This window comes from Humulus lupulus, chromosome 1 (genome assembly GCF_963169125.1).
Source record: "Humulus lupulus chromosome 1, drHumLupu1.1, whole genome shotgun sequence".
Lineage (NCBI taxonomy): Eukaryota > Viridiplantae > Streptophyta > Magnoliopsida > Rosales > Cannabaceae > Humulus > Humulus lupulus.
The window spans coordinates 295,053,204-295,073,754 of record NC_084793.1 but is presented as its reverse complement, the minus strand read 5'-3'; the positions used below and the strand labels follow the sequence as shown (position 1 = coordinate 295,073,754).

Sequence of the window (20,551 nt, the reverse complement as noted above, 5' to 3'; positions counted from 1 at the left end):
ACACACATATATATATATATATATATATATTACCATTTTTAGTTGGAAGGGTCTCATACATAATTAGTGCTATTTATAGAGATCAACATATACATATTTATATATTATATATATAACTTATTTATATAAATATAGCCGTATAAAGATATTTGGGTGGAAAGGGGACTAATTAATTTTCAATTAAGTATTCTTGAATCAACGTTTATTTATTTAATAATTGTACGACAATTAGTTATTCAAGTTAGTACTGCAAATTAAATGAAGGAGCTAGAGATCGAGCTGGAATCATGAATGAAATAATTTTTTTTAATTATTATTTCTTTACACACTTAACAGAAAATAAACAGTACAACTACTTGGCATTTGTAATTTATTAAGATAAATGTGAACAATTAAACACTAATGATCGATGAAGTGGGCGTGATGATGAGTTAATTAGTTGTGGACGGAATGACCAACACCCGGGCTGTGACCTGGTGAAGTTGGCCTGAAATCATCGATAGCATGTTCGGCCTTACTAGTCTGTTGATCTTGTTGTTTGGGGTGATTATTAGAATAATCACCATTTTCAGCATTAATCAAAGTAGTTGTGCTTTTCTGATGAAGATGATGATGACCCTGCCTTGACCCTTTCTTATTCTTCCCAAGCTTCATATTCCTTGCCTCAATATTCATGACTTCATGACATAACACCAAGAAGATCAAGAAAATTGCCAGCCTCATGGTGATAGAGATAGATGGAGTGAGAGAGTGTGACAGAAAGAGAGAGAGAGGGAGAGAGATAAGGGTTTGATAGTTTTGATCAATTGAGATGCTTAAACATAAGAATTGTACTATACCAGGGTATCTATATATATGGATGGTATATATATATATATATTTATAAAATTATATGATAGTGCTACTTGCGAGTGAATATATGTACTAAACCATATATGTGAAATCCTATAGTATTCTGTATTCTTCCAAGTGTGTTTATATATGGTATCTAATTAATTAAGGTTACACCACGCCACATGCAATTGAGGGTGCTCAAGGCATTGAGAATTAAGATTCCCGGTATCGGTGTGACCGGTTGATCATCACATTATTAAAATATCTCAAAAATAATAAAGTTGTAAGAGATAATCAAAGTGGACGGTTTGTATCAACTGTTTAAGCCTAACCTCTCTTTCAAAAGTTAGCTTGCACTAGTTTAGTACCATGCCTCTGTCTATATTCCCTTTGCCCCCCATGTACTTTTGGCCCATATGCATGGAGCAACTATATTTTTATATATACTGCTCCTACCTTTAGGCATTCTCAATTACATTTTTTATGGTCCATTAATTTCATATATTTGTATTATCATTCCGAGGCCATTGGATCGATCGATCTAGAGACAGATTCCTGGTATATATCGTACTTGCAATCTCATCTTTTCCTCTTCAAACGTCTCAAGAGTTGCTTATTAGGGCCATAAAAATGGAAAGGTCGCAACAGTACTACGTACCATACCCACATGCCCAAGGCCCATTAGATTGGACTTTCTCTTTGTTTTTCAATATAATAATTTTTTTATATATATATATAACACTCATGAGATCTTTAAGTATACGAATACATGAGATCTTCTTATCTTTCTTAAGATCATGGGCTTAGTTTCTATGATCGACTGTCCTTTCTTTCTTTTCTCAAATCAATTAGTTTGGTACATAAATCGCCCTTTAAACAACTCAAGGGCTGCATTTGGTTCAATATTATTATTCTATATGCAACTACCGAGACTAATTATAATTTCATTCCACTAAACCTGACCGTGTTGTTTATTTTGGACAGTTTCATGTTGTCTAATACAATACATCACTTGTATATTTATTCACATGTACTACTTCACCGGCATGCACTTAGTTATATTAATTATTATTATCGTACTTAATTAGCTGGATATTTTTTTATTATGTGATAATAATATTATTATATATGTGTAAACATTATCATTAGCCACCAAAACCATATATGAAGGACAAAGATTCTACAAAGTGTACGTACTTACTGCTCCCCTCGTGATATTTAAAACTATTCCTCCCAGCTTGGAGGGTTCAGTCCAATAAATATATATATATATATGACCCTAGCTAGCTACCTGCTAGGGATTGCATTACATTATAATAAATATCAGTAACTAGGTTAAATATAGGGACAGCTACTATTGGACCCCAATGCCAGTTCTAGTAAACTACTATATTTAATTAATTAATATATCTTTAATCATGGATTTGAGGCTGATTATGACATAATAGTAATCTTATAAGATTCTCTCTTCGTGGTGGTTGAAGTGCTTTCATGGCACTACCTTTCAGTAATATTATTATATAATAGTGTTAAAGGTAATATATCTTTATAAAATGGCGGCCAACAATCACACAATTTTACTAGCTAGGGTAATTTGAGAGGTTTCTTAAAACAGTTAGGTATGGACACAAAGAAAAAGTAAGAATATTTACTTAAAGTCTTGCTTGATCATTTTAAAAAAAATTATTTTTCGATAAAGGTTGGGATAAATTTAAGAACTATATATTATATATTAATTGACAAATATCATAGTCCCAAATTTCTAACCACTAGATAGAACGCAATAAATAATTCATATTTAAGATAAGTATGTCATATAAATTTATAGAAGTCTTATTTTGCTTAATTTATTCATATATCTATTAATACATATATATGTAGAAATTATACATTTGTGAATTGATAATGTAATATACAATGCGTGTAAATACAAATTTAATTATCACAATGGATAGAAATAAATAAGATAATGTATATAAAAAATATCTAAGTATATTTTCAATAATTGATATATATTTTAATGAAAATATGTTTCATTTTGTATATATATACTTTTTTTTCATCAAAATTATATTTAAGTGGAAAAGGTAACTAATTAATTTCATGTATACAAATCACACCATATATTCATATTTATCTATAAATTATATAACTAGCATCTCAAATTCGACACCTGCTCATCACCAGTACTACTATACTCATGAACTCATATTCATTACTTGAAAAATTGGATTACCGTCGACTTATTAGATTAATGATCAGAAATCAATGAATGCAATATTGGAATTATTCTCTAACATGCACACACCAATTTTTATTTGAACGTACTTATTATAGCTAGTAACAACTAACAGCTGTTGTGAGCTGGGGTTTTTTTTAACACAAGACAGTCATTACTCATATTTACTTTCTTCTTTTTAATTTAATAGCAACACTAATTAATCCATGCGCTTCAATGACTTTTGTGATTGCTAGAAACAATTAATTATACAAGTAGATTGTAATGGAGACGCTTAATGATGAATTGGTATATGTATAAATTATACATATATATATATATTTAGATATATGGACCACTCTCCAAATTATAATGTTGAATAATGTTTTAACATTTGATTTGTTGATGTGTATAATAATTATAAATCCCTTCTCTAGTTATTAATATATCGCATATTATTATTATCATCGTCATCATTATTATTTTGGTAGAAAGCAAGTAATCACATGATCATATATTGATCAAGTTATTATGAATCTAAAAAATTTATGTACTATATTTATTAGCTTTTTTTTTTCTAACAGATAACTGGAGAAATTACTCTCTCAGAAACTGATTACATAATAGATTATCATTATTCATTATTATCTGTGTATATTTCAACGATTCACTAATAGTAGATTCTGCACTCTTTATCAAGAAACGGTACATGAATCGTGCTCTGCATTAATGTTAATTTGCATGCAAATATTTGTACTTATATATACATTTGTACTCATGATGATGCTTGCCATAATAATTTTAATATTTCACAATTTATAAATATATTCAAGTAATTAATTAAGTCGAGTAGTGATAGAGTTTGTTTACTAATATAAGGACTTGCTCATATATTCTAATTAATTAGATCAATGAAAAGGGCGTATATTCTACGGCTCAGGTTCATAGTATTTGGTTTTCACATGGCCCATGCAATTATAATTGTTCGAATTAATGTTTAAAAAATAAATTGATCTAATTGTCATGTTCAAACAAGTTAATTTAGCAAGAATTTATATCAATATAAATATATATATATATATTAATAAATAAATCAACCGCTTCTCTATTTTATTATAAATTAATAATTAATATACGAGGAAACAAAAAGAAATCACATTGGAAAACTACTTAACTACTACCATAGAAGCACGTTGCTTGCTTGAACAATAACTAATGAGAGAAAATAATAACAGATTTAAGATAAATAATATTAGTACAATTAATAGTTGAAATAGCACAATAATAGGTGTGTAACATTGCATAATAAAAAAGATAACACACAATACACACAGATCCTTAACTGATAACAACAATGTCACACACATGTGTACTAATAAAAAAAAGGGCATGCCCAGAAGAGAAGACGATACAATAATCAAACATAATAATAAGGACACACTAGATAATGATTAGTGTAGCTAGTTGTGAAGAGAATGACCAACGCCGGGACTATGTCCAGGTGTGGTTGGTCGGAAAGCTGTGATTTCATCCTTGCTACCAATATGGATCCCTACGTAGTGTTTCAGGCTAGGGTCTTCCACGGCCGCGGGCGCAACCTGTTTGGTTTTTCCATTGTCAGGGCTCATGTGATGCTTCAACTCCACCCTCCTAATTTTAAGTTTTCTCGCCTCAACAGAGAAAACTAGTTCATGACACAAAATCATCACTACAAAAAAACATAGTAAGCAAATTTGACTCGATTTCACCATTTTCGTACGTTAAATATATATATATTTATATATATAATATACTCTAGCGCTTCTTAGTTCCCAATAAGCTTGAGATCGAAGATAGAGCAAGAGCTATGTTTAGCTAGCTAGGTTATTAATTAAGAGGAGAAGGGCTATAGCTATGGCAGGTATACTTGGAATGTGTTCCTCCAAACGCTATTTATAGACTTTAAATAGGTGAATGAAGCACACATGCATGTGATGCACTAGCTTTTAAGAAATACATATTAAGAATAAAAAATTCAAAAAATAGAGAAATGAATCAAGTCCAAAGATTACGGAAGATTATTCCCTGCGATATATGCGAATACAGGAAGGTTAGAAGTACTATATAGCACTGCGTTTACATATTCTTGGATTATTCAAATATTCGATAGTGAATGATAATCATATATTTTACTGTCACATAATACCCCTTACTTAATTCCTCAACTACACATGAAAATCGCTATGGAAGATACACTAATAGAAAGCTTATTACATAGTTATATAGGTCTCATCATGAACAATAAAATAAATGATGTGTATTATATTTGATTTTGGGTCTAATTACCATACATCAAAAATAGATGCCAATTAGGGTTTTTGGTATAAGGAGTACAAAATTTTCTACCATATTCTTATAAATGATGATTAGGTTGTGCATATAAATCTTGTATTAGATTTATAACAATGTTAGATAAGCAGTACATTGTTGCATTTGCTGATATTATAATCTTAATTAAATTATATGTGGGTCTCGCCTATTTATTAGATAGGTTTAATATTACCCCTTCGGAGGGGAAAGACACTTTCCCGTGCTTAAAGATAAAAAATGCTCCAAAAAACTTAACATATAGGTACGTAATGTTTTGAGATTCCCATTCCCATACCAAATAATAGCCTCTTAGGAAATCATTATTTATGCCTCTATATATAGTACCTCTACAAATATTAATTAAAACAAGCATAAAGTCGACTATAAAAAGTTGTGCGATATTCGTTGTAAATTTTGATTGTGTTATTGAAGTAAGAGTGTGAAATTAGAGTTTAAAGTTATTCTAGGATCATAAGAGTATACATAAAGTTCAAATGGGTAATAATATCACTTTCATTGGCTTCTCTATTTTAATCTTCAAAATTTATTACAAAACCCTCACTTTTTCTATTCTTTATCTTACTTTTACAATGCACCGTACATTAGTTTTTCTATTTTTTAAGTCCATATTAAATATTATATATTTCAATATTTTTTATTCATTTCAAATATTTTCTCTAATTATCAATAATATATTAAATTCTCTTTTCAATGATTACCAAGTGATTAAATTAAAATATTTAGTATATTGCATAATAGTAATTAAGTTGTTTTAACTGAATCATGATCTGATCTAACAACTAGTCAAGTCGTATGAACATATTATTATAACAATTATGAAAAATGAAATATAAAAATCAACACAAGAGATTTTTACGTGATTCGAAAAACCTAGTTCACAGGACCATGCTCAGAGATAAATCTTATTAGTAAAGAATCTCAAAATACTAAAATATTGACTCATACAATGTAAGACTTCTTCTTAAACTATTGTCGTAAGATTGTTGTACTCCCCTTACAAATCCAGTTTTGTTGAAATACTTTGTCGAAATCATTTCAATTGCTAGTGAGTGCTTTCTTCCTCCCGAAGTGAGTCTTCGAAAAATCTTCTCCCAAAATTTATAATGCTCTTTCACAAGGGATACCACCTATTCACAAAGAGAGATGAAAACACATATTGGATACACTAAGCACCAATACAAAAAGATCAAGTAATCCACGCTTGATCTATTTACAAAGGAAAATACTCTTCAAAAAGTGATTTGTAACTTTGGAGTGGAAGGGCTCAATTTTTCTAAGAGCTTGGAGAACAACATAAATATGAATGGCTGTCCCTCATAGCTCTATGAAAATCTCTTGTCATTATAGAAATAATCGCAATATTCTTTAATTCAAAAAATCTGGTAGTCTGTCTGTTTTTGTCTTTACAAAATGGAAAATTGGTTCAACAGATTGGAGAATGATTTCGACAGACGCGAAGTATCTGGTCATTCAAACAAACCTGATTCATTCTAAGTTTGAAACTTTCCAAAAACAATTCATATCCTACAATATTTGGTTTAGAGATACGTAATAAAGTGTTATCACAAGAAAATCAAAGCAAATCATAATTTCCAAACAAGGAAAGATACAATTTTAATGTAAAGATATTATTTCTAAAAATAAATTGATACTTATCATTTGAAAAATACTTATGTAGACTGAAATGCAATTATCCAAAAATATTTTGTTACATAAATTGATACTTATGTAGACGGAAGGGCACTAGTTTCTTTGTCTTCGGCACCACCAAATCATTGACTTAGTCAGAGGTATCACCATTTACGCCGACCACAGTCGGCTCTCCAATGATACTAGCTGAGGTTTTCCAGTCAATGGTTCAACACTTCAGTCAAGCTATCATGACCCAGAACAACAACTTTCTCCAAAATGCAACAATTTATGCAAGCTTCCAACCCTAACACTCTATCCCCACAATTTCAACCTTTGAACTTGGACATGAATATGATACAGTCCATGATGGTGAACTTTCCAGGCTCGGGCCAAACTCCACCACAATAGGCACCACAGCAGCCTAACGATGATGACGAATTTAGGATTGATCTAGATGACATTTAGTTTGGTTGTGTTATGCTTTTAAATTTATTAATATTTTGTGTTGTTTTTTACATTTTGGACACTATTTACTTTTGTAATTAGTTGAACTAAATTATTTTTATTTTTATTTCATGTTAATATAATTTTTGTTAAATATTTATAATTATTATTAATATTAAATTATATTTTGATTAAATAAATTGGTTTTATTTATAATTAGGGTTTAATTAATATTAAAATAAATTTTTATTAAAATATACCTACAATGACGACACTTTGTCGCCATAGGGTACACACAACACACAAAATGTTGATATTTTGCGATCCTACTGCGACCACATGTCGTCGCAATAGGTCTGGGGTATCTCCTTGTAAGGGGTTGAGATTTTTAGAGAGAAAAACTCTGTAACTCTGTGCAATATATACGCTGCCTGAGAGCCACCATTGAAGTTTGCTCAAACAAGCCTCAAGCTCACTAAATACCAGAGACTTGTGGACTATGGCTCTTTTATAGCCTAAACCACTTAAAACATTTGTGTTCTTTATATTATTTTCTTTATACTCTCAAATTTAGTTAATAGAGAAAAAGACAGTCAAAATTTTGGTGCTTTCACTGAGAGTTTGAAGAAAGCTTAAAGAACTTAACCATGGTGACTACTTAGAGAAACACACTAGAAGATGCAGCTCCTCCCGCCGGAGTTGGGGGATGATAAACCAACCTTCCACCAACACAAGACCTCCTTGAGATGGTGGAAGACTACAACCAAAATGCTGAGTACAACGACATGGACGACGAGTATTATGAGGAAGAATATTCTCAGCCCGTGGACGCGGAGGAGACGCCAGAGGTGGTGGTTCTCCGTGACTGGGTGACCACTCAGCCGCAGAAACTCAACACCCAAGAGGGTAATATCTCCGCCCTACAAGAGATTATCAACATCATGAGGGCCACTCTGGCAGCCCAAGGGCTACGAGTGGACCCCCTTGGTGAAGTACCATCTAGGCAACCAGCTAGAGTTCCACCAGTGCACCTTGCTGGAGGGCCACCTGTCGACCCTGCCGGTGTGCCTCTAGGGCACCCGGCTAATGTGGCGCAAGATCTGCCAGCTGGCGCCCCCCCCGGACACCCAGTTGGAGTTGGAGCCCTACCTATCCCACAAGATTGTGGCAAGGGTAAGATTGATGAAAATCCTGCTCCCAAACAAAAGAAGGCTTGTCAGAACCTTAACGCAACCAAGCCCCAAGGCTGGCCGGTAAGGTTAAAGGCTTGGGTGCTCGAGGACACTGCCAAGCCATCAGCGCCAGTGGACCCCAGGGCGTTCTGCCCAGGTGTGCCAATACGGATCACACGAGGCCTGGAGGTGGTATCCCCCCAACACACCGCCATCACCAAAGAAATAATGGCCAAGGAGCCAACAAGCGAAACTTCTCTGCTAGCCGAGAGCATGACATCAGCATCTCGGTAAACAATGAGAACATTGAGTCCGATGAAGAAACAAAAGTAGGATACCCCAAGGACAGTGGTGCATTCCGAGGCCGAACTGACCTACGAGAAGGCATGAACAGTCGTAGGTGTAATAAGGATTTTAGGCCCGGGGGGAAGGACCAGTCAGACTCCAAGACAACCTCAACACCTGAAGGAGGGATAACCCAACACAAAGTGCCAACCAAGACTGTGAGCCCCTCCGCGCAGAATTAGAGAGATTGAAAAGGATAATGCTCAAAATGCCCCAACGTCAAAGCCATGACTCCGACTTAGAGGACGAGGACGGGGAGCCGTGTGCTCGTCACATTGTGGAAGCCCCATTACTGCGAGGCTTTAAGATGCATGCCATCATGTCCTATGAAGGCAGTACAGATCCCACCGACCACCTTTCGAAGTTCAATAGGTTGATGTTAGCGCATCGAGTCTTCAAAGATGTCAAGTGTCATGTGTTCCTAATAACCTTGATAGGGCCAGCAGATGAATGGTTCAAGAAGCACGGGTTGGGATCCATCCATTCGTGGCACCAATTGTCATCTTCATTCGAAAGAAAATTCATAGCAGCTCGAAAAGTGATCTTCGAGGTCAATGCTTTGGCCAACATAAAGCAAGGATCCTTCGAGACCCTCAAAACTTACATCAAGTGCTTCAAGGAAGAAGCTGGGAAGACCAAGAGGGTTGAAGACGGCCAGCAGCTAATGGCCTTACAGGCTGACATCCATGCGGGGTCCCCGTTGTGGGATGACCTCCAATGGAGAGGGTGTCGAAGGCTCGATGACTTCATCTGTCGAGCACAAGAATATATCAGCTGGGACGACACTCAAATCAGAGCATTTTCGGGGTCTTCGGCCTCCCAGCTCTGACGACGTAAAGCCCAGTGATATCAAGGACCCAGCATCCGCCTTGCACTCTTGTCCAACCAAGTGTGGCAGGTGTCCAGTTCAGTCCAATCATCTTAACAGTTGACTTTAGTGTCGTGCCACTTGCTGGTTTCAATGCAGCTCTGACGGGATATGGAGCAACACCCATTGGATATAGTGCTTTTCAGCCTGCATTCAGTGCTGGAGTTGTTGCTTTGTCCCAATCTTTCGCACCCAGTCGGACCCTTAGCAGCAGTAGACGCGGGGCAAGGGCAGAAAGGCCAAAGGAAATGGGACAGCGCAAGCTGGACATGTAACTGCCCCCGATGGGAAGTATGTTTCGCAATACTCTGAGTACACTGACTTAGTGTATTCTCAGGAAAACATCTATGTGTCCACAGAATAGTACGTCCATTACCGGAAGCCACATCCCATTCAAAGAGACCAAGAAAGGCGAGATCCCAACAAATTTTATTATTTTCATAACGATGTAGGGCAGCACACCAATGAATGTCACCAACTCAAAGATGACAGGCACAGGTAACGACCGCAAGAGCACCATCTTCTGCGGCTCCCCCGGCTCCGGGTGCGGAGCCCGCAACTCCGCAGCATCAGATAGTCGACGGACATCCCCCGGTGAATGGGCGAGTGGGGACCATCTTCGAAGGAGCCCACTTGGGGAGCACCTCCCGAGGCTCGCAGAATAGTTATGTGCAGGCCTTAAACCACGACGATGAAGTGCTGGCATTAGCTCAATTTCCAGCCCAGATGCCAAGGATGACAAACCAAGTCATCACATTCTCCGAGGACAATGCTCAGAGAGTGCACTTTCCACACCATGATCCTTTGGTGATCGATTGTCAGGTTTCCAATAAGATGATGCCTCAAATCCTGGTGGACAATGGGAGTTCAGTGAACATCCTGTTCAAGTCAGCATACAAGAGGATCGGGTTGACCACAAGCAACTTGTCCCCATGCACCTCAACTCTATACGGGATCTCAGGGGAAGGTCTCATACCAATGGGCCAGATCAAGTTGCATGTGACACTTTGAGACGCGTCTTGCCAGACCTTTAATTATTGCACATTCATGGTAGTGGATTGATCCTCGATGTATAACTCCATCTTGGGGCATCCAACCTTAGTGGAGTTCGGGCCAATTACCTCCATTCGACACTTGTGCATGAAGTTCCCCACGGATTTGGGGATTGGCGCAGTCTGAGGAGACCAAAAAGAGGTTATTGAGGTGTTGGCCCTCGAACAGCCCCCTCCGAGGGAAGTGGAGGTGCATGCTATTCAGGATGATGAAACCAACGAGGGATATTGAACCCATGGAGGATATTGAGGAAGTGGCCCTCGATGCCTCCATCCCTGAAAGGATGAAAAAGGTCTGGACGAGCCTACAAGCAGAAGTTCGAGAAGTGCTGGTGGGATTTCTCTGGGAAAATCAGGATGTTTTCTCCTGATCTCACTCTGACATGACTAGCATTAACCCAAATATCATTTATCATGCCTTGAATGTCAATACGAACATCGCTCTGATCCTATAGAAGCGAACAACTTTTGACCAGACCAGGGATGGGGCTTTAAAGGCGGAGGTGGACAAGCTACTTGCAAACAGATTGATTCGGGATGCCCAATATCCTAAGTGGGTATCCAATCCATTCCTCGTGCCCAAGCCAAATGGCACCTGGAGGACCTGCATAGACTTCCCCGACCTCGATAAGGCATGCCCTAAGGACTATTTCATGCTGTCGAAGATAGATCAAATGGTCGACGCCACCTCTAGGTACGAGCTCTTGTCATTTATGGCCGCGTAATCAAAATATAATCAGATTTCAATGCATGTCGCGGATCAAGAACATACCAGCTTTCGAAATGATAAAGAAGTTTACTACTATAAAGTAATGCCCTTTGGGCTGAAGAATGCTGGTGCAACCTACCAGAGGCTCATGAACCGTATGTTCAAGGAACAACTGGGACAGAACATAGAGATTTATGTAGGTGACATGATGGTCAAGTCTAGAACAGCCCCCAACCACGTAAATGGTATGGCGAAAGTGTTTTCAATACTTCGCAGGTTTGGGATGAAACTAAATCCCCAAAAGTGCACTTTTGGAGTCGCCTCCATAAATTTCCCAGGCTTTATTGTCAGTGCTCGGGGGATAGAGGAAAATCCCAAGAAGATTAAAGCGCTGGTAGATATGTCATCCCCCCAAAAGCATAAGGATGTTCAAAGCCTCACCGGGAGGATCGCTGCCTTGAGTCGCTTTGTTTCTAAGGCAACTGAAAAATGCATTGCATTCTTCAACATACTCTAAGGGGGTCAGAGGTTTGAATGGACGGAGGATTGCAAACAGGCGTTCCAGCATCTGAAAGCGCACATGGCAAAACCACCTATCTTGTTGAAGCCCGTAGATGGAGAGCCCCTCTTGCTTTACATGGATATCTCAAAGTTTTCCATCAGTGTTGCCTTAGTACGCGAGGAGACTCCTCGAAGCGAAGTCTGGGTACCCACTCATGGAGAAGCTGACCTTTTGCCTAATGGTAGCTTCTCAAAAGCTAAGGCCCTATTTCCAGGAGCATCCCATAAAGATCCTCATGAACCATCTTGATATGCGAACGGAAGCCCGAGTCATTAAAACTCGTTGCCAGACCTCGAGTACTAAAACTTGAGTCTCACGAAAATCCTAGTCTAAGGGCGGGGAACTCGATTGCCTGAACCTAGGATGATGAATTCACTGATTAGGTCTCGAGTTGTGTACTGAGGGGCAAATCAAAAGGCACAAGCTAATCCACTAGTGGCCACATACCCGGGGGGCAGGTGGCTTAGTGCGAATGACTTCCTAGGTACTCGAGTCATTGGGACTTGGTAACACAGGAAGACATTAAAGTTACTTTCAAGGACATCGAGCCTGGAAGACAACACTAAATTTCCTAAGCATCGAGCACTAAGGCAAAACCCTACAGTGCAAACAGACCTCCTCAAAGGCCAAGTCATTGAAACTCGAAGGCATTGGATAATCAAATGCCCTCACTTAACCCCACATCAAAGTTAATCTTAGGACCGCAAGCCTAAGAAGAAATACTAAATGCATAAGCATCTAGACACTGGCAGGAAGATCCTCAAGCTCTAAATACTGTAGGCTGACCCCGTCTTGAGTCGTTGGAACTCGGGGACGTAGGGTCGCGTCAAGTGTTACTTGACTTTGTGTTAAAGTTACCCTGGAGGACCATGAGCCTAAAGAGCAACACTGAAGGACTAAAAATTGTCTAAGTACTAAGAGAAGTCGATAAAGACTTGAGTCTTCGGGAATCGAGCACGATACCTAAATTGGTGACTTTGAACTCTCGTGAGTTACGTTACGATGAGTTGAATTAACAAAGTCCATGTTGCCTATTTATTAAACGTCAATTTGATAACAATACGACAATCGTGGAAATAAAGTAGTACAAGATGCCTAAGTTTAAATGGAAAAATAGGTATAACAGTGCTCGATGGCTCGAGCATTAATTGTCTACACCCCAATAAACTATAGCATGTAGGCCTACTTAGATAAAAATGTATTATACATGACAAAATTACTGGGGGCCTTGGCCTGGAGGCACCTCTGCCACCAACTCAATCACATGGTCGAGTTCGGGGATTCGACCTGCCGCCAAAGCTTCCTTCTCCTGGGCTGCTCTGCCTCCTCCACCTCAAGGCGAGCCTTGACCATTGTCCTCATTTTGGGCTCCTCGGTGAAGGAGAGATCCATATCTCTATTGTTCTTCCACGCAATTAAGAATGTATCATCGACTATCACGTCGAGATCCTTTTCTAGTTCTTATGCTCGGTGACGGAGGTCTTTTGCCTCTTTGGCAGCAAGCTCACCACAAGTAGCGGCCCGTGCAGCGTCCTCTCTGGCCTTGATCAGCTCCTCGGCATGGGCCAAAGACTCCGCCCAGCTTAACCAGAGCTCCTCACGAGCCTTAATTGGCTCCTCCTCCATGGCCTGAGTGCAACCCATGACGTCCTCTGACAACATAGAGGAAATGTCCTCAAGAATGGACAGCTTTGACCGCTTGATGGCCAGTAAACTCTCCACCTTGCAGACACGTGCCCTCATGTTCTCCACTTCTTTCTGGAGTCGCGAGTGTTCCTCCAAAGGGACTGCGGTTTCCCAGAACAGTGCCAGCTCTTCTCGATCCTCTTTCAGCTCAAAGGATTGCATCGGTACGATGTCTCTGAGCCATTGGTTAAGAGTCACAGTTTGTGCCAAGTCAAAATATTAGATCAGTAGAAAGATGAAGAAATAGATAATGAACTGAGATAAAGATTTTAAGACTTACCATTACAGAAGAATGGCGGATGGTGGCTACCAGGGAAACCTCATTTTTGCTGCCACAACGAGGGAGGTTGTGAAAAGGTAACTCGCGCAAGGACCCCGCTATCCCTTGGTGAAGCTCTGCGGCGAGTGGAGCAGCATTCTCACCTACTCTCCCTACGAGGAGAGGCTCCAACTCTTCGTGGCTAGGAGGAGCAACAGGATCCTTCAGCCGATCCTCACGCGAGAACTCAGCAAGGGGTTTAAAGTCCTTGCCGCCCTCATCGATACGGGCGTTGTAGTACTCAAAAACTCATGCTTCTCAAAGTCTTCCCCATCATAGTGTTCTGGGAAGACTATCAATGGAGGTGTCTTGATTGGACGAGAGTTGGGAACATTGGAAGGGATTTCCTTACCCTTCTTAAAGGATTCCCCATCTTGAAGAGAGGAAACCTCAAGGTCAATGACCTCACCTGAAGCAACTGTCTTCTGGGTGAGGACCGGTGGAGAAGCTGCAGGGGCTGTTGGGGCCACCAGGGCTGGAGCTGCAGTAGCCGGGGGTGTGGACGCCATGGTTGATGCCACTGGGAGATCTATCTGTGAGGATCCTGGCACCCTCTAACGCTTTGACCTGATCAATTTGGACAGGCCCATGCTTTCTGTACAAAGGAAACAAACTGGTTAAATCCTCATAAGGAAAAGATAACAGTGAAAGCAAGTAAAAATGCATGAGACTAAACACAAATCTCCTTGGGAGCCCCACCGCGATCAGGCTCCACTGAGTGAATGACAAAATAGGAAAATTCATGGATGAGCCAACCCATCTCATGTGTAAGGTTGGTCTCGTATTGACAAAACCAAGTGGTGTGCATAGACGTCACCTCGTCCAAAGGCACGAGACCTTGGGGGTGTCTCTTCCTCCTTAGATTGCGGAGGAATACATCGATGAGGTCATGATAGTCTTGATACTCTTCCTCAGACCAATGACGCCCCGAGTTTTGTCCACACTCGAGAAGTGAGGGTGAAAATGAAGAATGGTTGGGACTAGTTCCCTCCCCTACATGCTTAGCATAGTGAAGAACAATTGGGGATTTACCTTGAGGCATGGAAGATGGATCGATCCCCACCTCGAGCTCTTCATCTTCCTTTGCCTTCGCGACTACCTTGATGGCGACGACGCTCTCTGCATGCTCCTCACAAAGGTGTTTCCTGTATCCAAATTGTGCCTTATCCACCATATATTCTGTGTGGAGCCTCGCCTCATGGTGTGATTGCTTCGAGTCCGAAAATCTGGTGAGAACCACCGGGCTTGTACTTTTCCCCTCTCGCAGTAGCCCATACTACTAAGGTGGGCATCAATATCGAGGAAGTTGAGATCCAACTCTTCTTTGCGAATAGCGTTCATCACCTTAAACCTTTTGTCGAAGGTATCAATGAAAGGTGTACGGAGATAGGGACCTGAAATGAGTTGTTTCAAGATTAAGGATCAATTACGAGTAGGACACTATAAGACAAAAGTACATGAGGACAAAAATGCTTACCAACTCTAGTGAACTCTAGGAGTAGGGTGGGATTGGTCCTCGTCGGGAAACCACTCGTCAGAAGAAGTGATCCTTGTAGTCCCGAGCGTGGTTCTCATTATTGCTCGAAGCCTCGTAACCTTTCTCTAGGATCGTATGCTTCATCAGGGTGTAGTACCCATTCTGGTACCCCTTCTGTGGGCATTTCCGAAGGCTATAGATATACAGTTTCTCAATTAGGGAAGGTCTGGGCCAGTTCTGTCTCCTATACAGAACGTAAAGCCTGACCAATACCCGATATTCATTCAGGGACAACTGGAAAGGGGCTACAATGACGAACTTGAGGAATTCGACATAGTATTGGTGCAATGGCAGGGTTACACCAGCCTGGGGATGAGAAGCACATTAGAGCCCAAGCCCATGGATGCTCTCATGCGCCCTCTCGTCCTTCCCAGACAAGCACACCAATATCTCACGGGTGTCCACCCCGTGGTGGGTGAGAATCTTCTCTAAGGCACCTCGATGTTGGAGCTTGCTGAGGATTGCCTCCACCTCAAACCCCGCGATAGTGTAGGGTTTGTCCGTTGGCATCAGACCTCCATTGGCTTCTTCCTCCGAGATGCGAACTTGAAGGGGTCTTGTCGCCACCGGGGCAAGGTCCTCTTGTACTGCGAGGGCTTGACTGATGCATGCCACTTGTTTCCCATTCTTGGGGTGTTGCCCAACTTCTCGGGCCATCTATAAGATCTTAGCATCGAAGACATAGATCCCCTGTTTATGTAGTTGGTGGAGCTCCTCGAACATCTGAAACAATATACCAAGCAGTCAGCACCTTGGCCTGATGAAAGATGGGTCAAAACAAGATTCCCTAAGACTACTGCTTGGGGAGAAGAGAAAAGAATTTCTAAGGGCTTGGGGCGTCCTCAGGCCCGAAAAGTCAGCACCGGAGAACACCACTGGAAATTATGAACACTACTGGAAGCTGGGGATTTTCCAGATTATGGTCGAATGTCCAGAAAGGCAAAAGTTGCACAAGGTGTGTAGTAGGCCATTTTGACCACTCCTAACACCAAAATGTGCCTAAAAAGACCTATAGAAGGTCAAAGCATCCCCTCAAGTACCACAAAAATTATGTTCCTAAGCATGCATCTAAACTCCCAAATTAAGCTCAACGCAAACACAAAACCAGTAAATACTTACTCGAGATATGGTGTCGATAAGTGCTGAAACGAGTTCGAACGCTGAAGAATTGCTTGTCGTTCACCAAGAAATAAGACGATTCTCGCCAACCATCTAGAATTGTAGAAGAAGCTCAGGAGCGGTTGAAGGACTAAGAAGCTTAAGAGAGAAGAGAGAGCTTTTGAGATTTTGAATTTCGAATGGTAAGAGTGCTTGCTGAGAGGCGGTTATCAGGTTTTTATACTTATAGAACTTGGGGTGGAAGCAACCCCACCCCGAACGTCAAATTACCTATTACGTAAGCACTCGAGAGTAATCCAACGATCAGGATCCAAGAGGCATGGATCACAATCATTAACATTGGAAAAGAATACCTTGGGTATGGAGCGAAAGGACACATATGGTACGAATTAGATGTTTTAGGTAGTGGAATGGACTCCTCATTAATAGCACGGACTGATGGGCACAACAATAGGGAGTCAACACATGGCGTGACTTTTCATAGTGAAGTCAGGGGAAGCCCAAGCATCTCTCCTCGAAGACCTTTTTTGAATTACTCCTCAGTCTAAGTCTCCACTGTCCGAAGACGAGTTAAGACTTGGGGGACAAATGTTGTCTGTGTTTTCACCATCAGACATGTGGCAATTAGAAATGATTGGTGACAAGGAAATTCATGAGGTTCTCGGAGTGTGAACTCTTCCAGGCAACCTACTTCGGCCAAGACATTGGTGTCTCGATTGGGCCACGCCTCGAGGTATGTCTTCAAGGTGAGGATTTCTTCGAGTGAGGGCCACATCTCGAGAATGCCCTGAGCCAATCTCCAGGTCATGGATGTCTCCAAGTGAGGCCACATCCTGAGATCTATTCTCGAGGCGAGGATGTATCCGTATGAGACCACGTCTCGAGAATCTTTCCTTAGTCGCCCATCTTCCAGGTTTAGGACTCTAGTCCTTGGACCCAGAGTGGCTACCAGGTTTCAGCCACTATGGGCATGGGCCAATAGAAGATCATTTGAAAACTTTTGGCGTGCCTCGATTAGTGGTGTCAAATTCGTACACTCGACAATCAGCATTTCCCACAATACCGCCTGACATGGGAAAATGTGCGCCGCACCCTGATAGTCACAGATATGTTCCCCATAAAGTTGGTGCATGGATTTTTGCAATGGGCCCCGTAAAATCCGCATGGGACGTAGTCTTTTATTTTAGTGCACTCCTTTCCTGTATTAACTTAAGATTAATAACCCAGGATAGGAAAAATTGTATTAATGATAGATGATTAACATTAATCACCCCAACCTGTATAAATAGGGATGGGGTATCTCCTAGTAAGGGGTTGGGATTTTTAGAAAGAGAAACTTTGGAACTCAGTGCAATATATACGCTGCCTGAGAACCACCATTGAAGCTTGCTCAAACAAGCCTCAAGCTCACTAAATACTGGAGACCCATGGACTAGGCTCCTCTATAGACTAAACCACGTAAAACCCATGTGGTCTTTTATATTATTTTCTTTATACTCTCAAATTTAGTTGATAGCGAAAAAAGGCAGTCGACAATAGTAAAAATTGGATTAATAACAGTAAAGTAGATAGTTGATGAAATTAAATACCCCAGGTCATTATTCCATTGAATTTCATGGTTGTGTATTTATTTGCAGTTTATTCCATTCCTTTATTTTGATTTGTTATTTCAAAAATCTCGTTATTTGATTTCCAAATAGAATTGAAATTAAGAAAGTTGGTAATTAATAAACAATCCTCGTGGGAACGATACTCTATTTATCACTTTTTTTTACTTGTTTACGATTGCGTACACTTGCATATTAAAATTCTACAACAATCTATAAGAATTTTTTCAAATAGAAAAAATCTTGTGATTCTTCTAGAGAAGTGAAGAGCCCATGCATTCAGTGTGTGAATATGCTGAGTCAGAATTTGGATGTGGTGGAGGCTAACATACACATATATGAGTTTCTCCAGAGATATCAAAAGTGGACTTACCATGGTCAAGTTGATCTTCCTCCAATAATGGACGACGAAGCTCCAATAAAATATGAGATGATTGACATATCAATGATGTTATTGGGAAACAAGACACTAACAAAGAAGGCATAAATGAAGGAATTTTAGAGGGAGGTGGAGGTGATGCATAGCATCAATTTGATGAGTTGTTTTAAGAGGTAAAAGCTGAGTTATACCCTGGTTGTACTTAGTTGTCTTCTTTAAACTTCTTGGTGAAAATGTTGCACGTAAAGGTCGTGAATTGAATGGACAAACAGTTCATTTGATGAATTGGTGAAGTTTATAAAATTTGCATTTCAAATGGAGAATAAGATTCTGGCTTCATACTATGAATCTAAGAAAAAAAAATGAGGAATTTAGGGTTATGATATCAATCATTCCATGCTTGCAAGTATAACTTTTGTTCATACTTGAAGAAGCATTAAGCAGAGTTGTCATATTTGCAGTGAGAGTATGTGGGTTGAAGAAGACACAAAGGGGAAAATTTTTTTCATAAAGTGTTGCAATACTTTTCTTTGAAGCCTAGGTTGAAGCATATTTACGGTTCAAGGTATACATCAAGGAATATGACTTGGCATAGTACCGAATGGTCAAAAGTAGATTGTGTAATGCACCATATCTAGTTGATGGGAGTACCTAGAAACAATTTGACAACATATATCTAGATTTTGCCAACGAACCTAGAAACGTAAAGGTAAATCGTGACAACATATAAAAAACAGAAGTATCCAATCTCCATGGATCCACATATTCTGCTGGGAATGGTAAATGTGGTCTTGTGGATCTATCTTTTGTTGGGGTTTTATGCCCTAATTAAAACACAAATTCTTTGTAATCTCATTTTATTATCAATAAAAGAATACAAATCATTTTTTGACTTGGTCAATCACCTTGCTCACATGTTTTATTTTCATGATTATTTGTTTAATATAAACTTCTATTAAATCTCGAGCATATAGATAATCTTATTTATAGTGACATAATCACAGTGGAATATAAATATGATTATATGTTCAAAATAAGTTAGTCCAAAGATTAGTCAGTGCACTAGATTTACACTGACTTGTCAATATACGATATGATCTACTTACACATTACAGTGTTATGTTCTTTCCAGAACATTAGCAAAGTAGATAAGATCGGATGTATTTGTTACATCAGACAGGACCGATATTGACAGTTGATAAGATAAGTAAACATACCGTTATTATCTATTCTAGTCATATCATATAGTTAACCATAGGTCAATTCAATCTCAATTCTGAGTGGTTGGTATTCTAACTAATTGTATTATTTGAGTTCTTTGACTTGTTTGTTACCAGCTTACCCTACGGACTAGCCCATACTTACATCTTGGGAACTCGGTAGTATAACTGAGTGGGAGTGTTAATCATAGATATGAACATCTATAGCTTCTGATGAAGAAGTGAAACGATAGTTTCCTTTTAGTTTGGTTCAAGGTGTTAAATGATAGAGATCTCATTTCAGTAATTAAATTAGTTTACTGAAATATCATTTACAAGGAACTAAGTGCTTCAAGGATAAAATACAATGAGGGGTAAAATAGTATTTTAGTCCTATCTCATTGTAGACCGTCTATAGAGGATTGAGTGGCAATTATGGTTGTAACAATGGATAATTAATAGCGTATCTATATTTGTTATAGAGCTTTCTATGAATTCA

The 20,551-nt window shown here is 39.3% G+C and overlaps 1 protein-coding gene across 1 annotated transcript; it reads left to right on the top strand.

Moving 5' to 3' along the window:
* The first annotated feature begins 9,223 nt into the window (after window positions 1-9,223).
* LOC133779339 (uncharacterized) lies at window positions 9,224-10,894 on the top strand. The gene is made up of 4 exons (XM_062219312.1): window positions 9,224-9,767; window positions 9,983-10,154; window positions 10,243-10,294; window positions 10,376-10,894. Exons 1-4 carry the CDS (start codon window positions 9,224-9,226, stop codon window positions 10,892-10,894), a joined length of 1,287 nt encoding a protein of 428 aa, XP_062075296.1.
* The last annotated feature ends 9,657 nt before the right edge of the window (window positions 10,895-20,551 follow it).

Bases quoted from the DNA above. Each gene is read 5' to 3' on its own strand.
- LOC133779339 (XM_062219312.1), top strand. From the start codon at position 9,224: ATGCCCCAACGTCAAAGCCATGACTCCGACTTAGAGGACGAGGACGGG. The intron at 9,768-9,982 runs GTCGAGCACAAG...GTTTCAATGCAG, and splicing joins AAGGCTCGATGACTTCATCT to CTCTGACGGGATATGGAGCA. The intron at 10,155-10,242 runs GTAACTGCCCCC...ATGTGTCCACAG, and splicing joins GGACAGCGCAAGCTGGACAT to AATAGTACGTCCATTACCGG.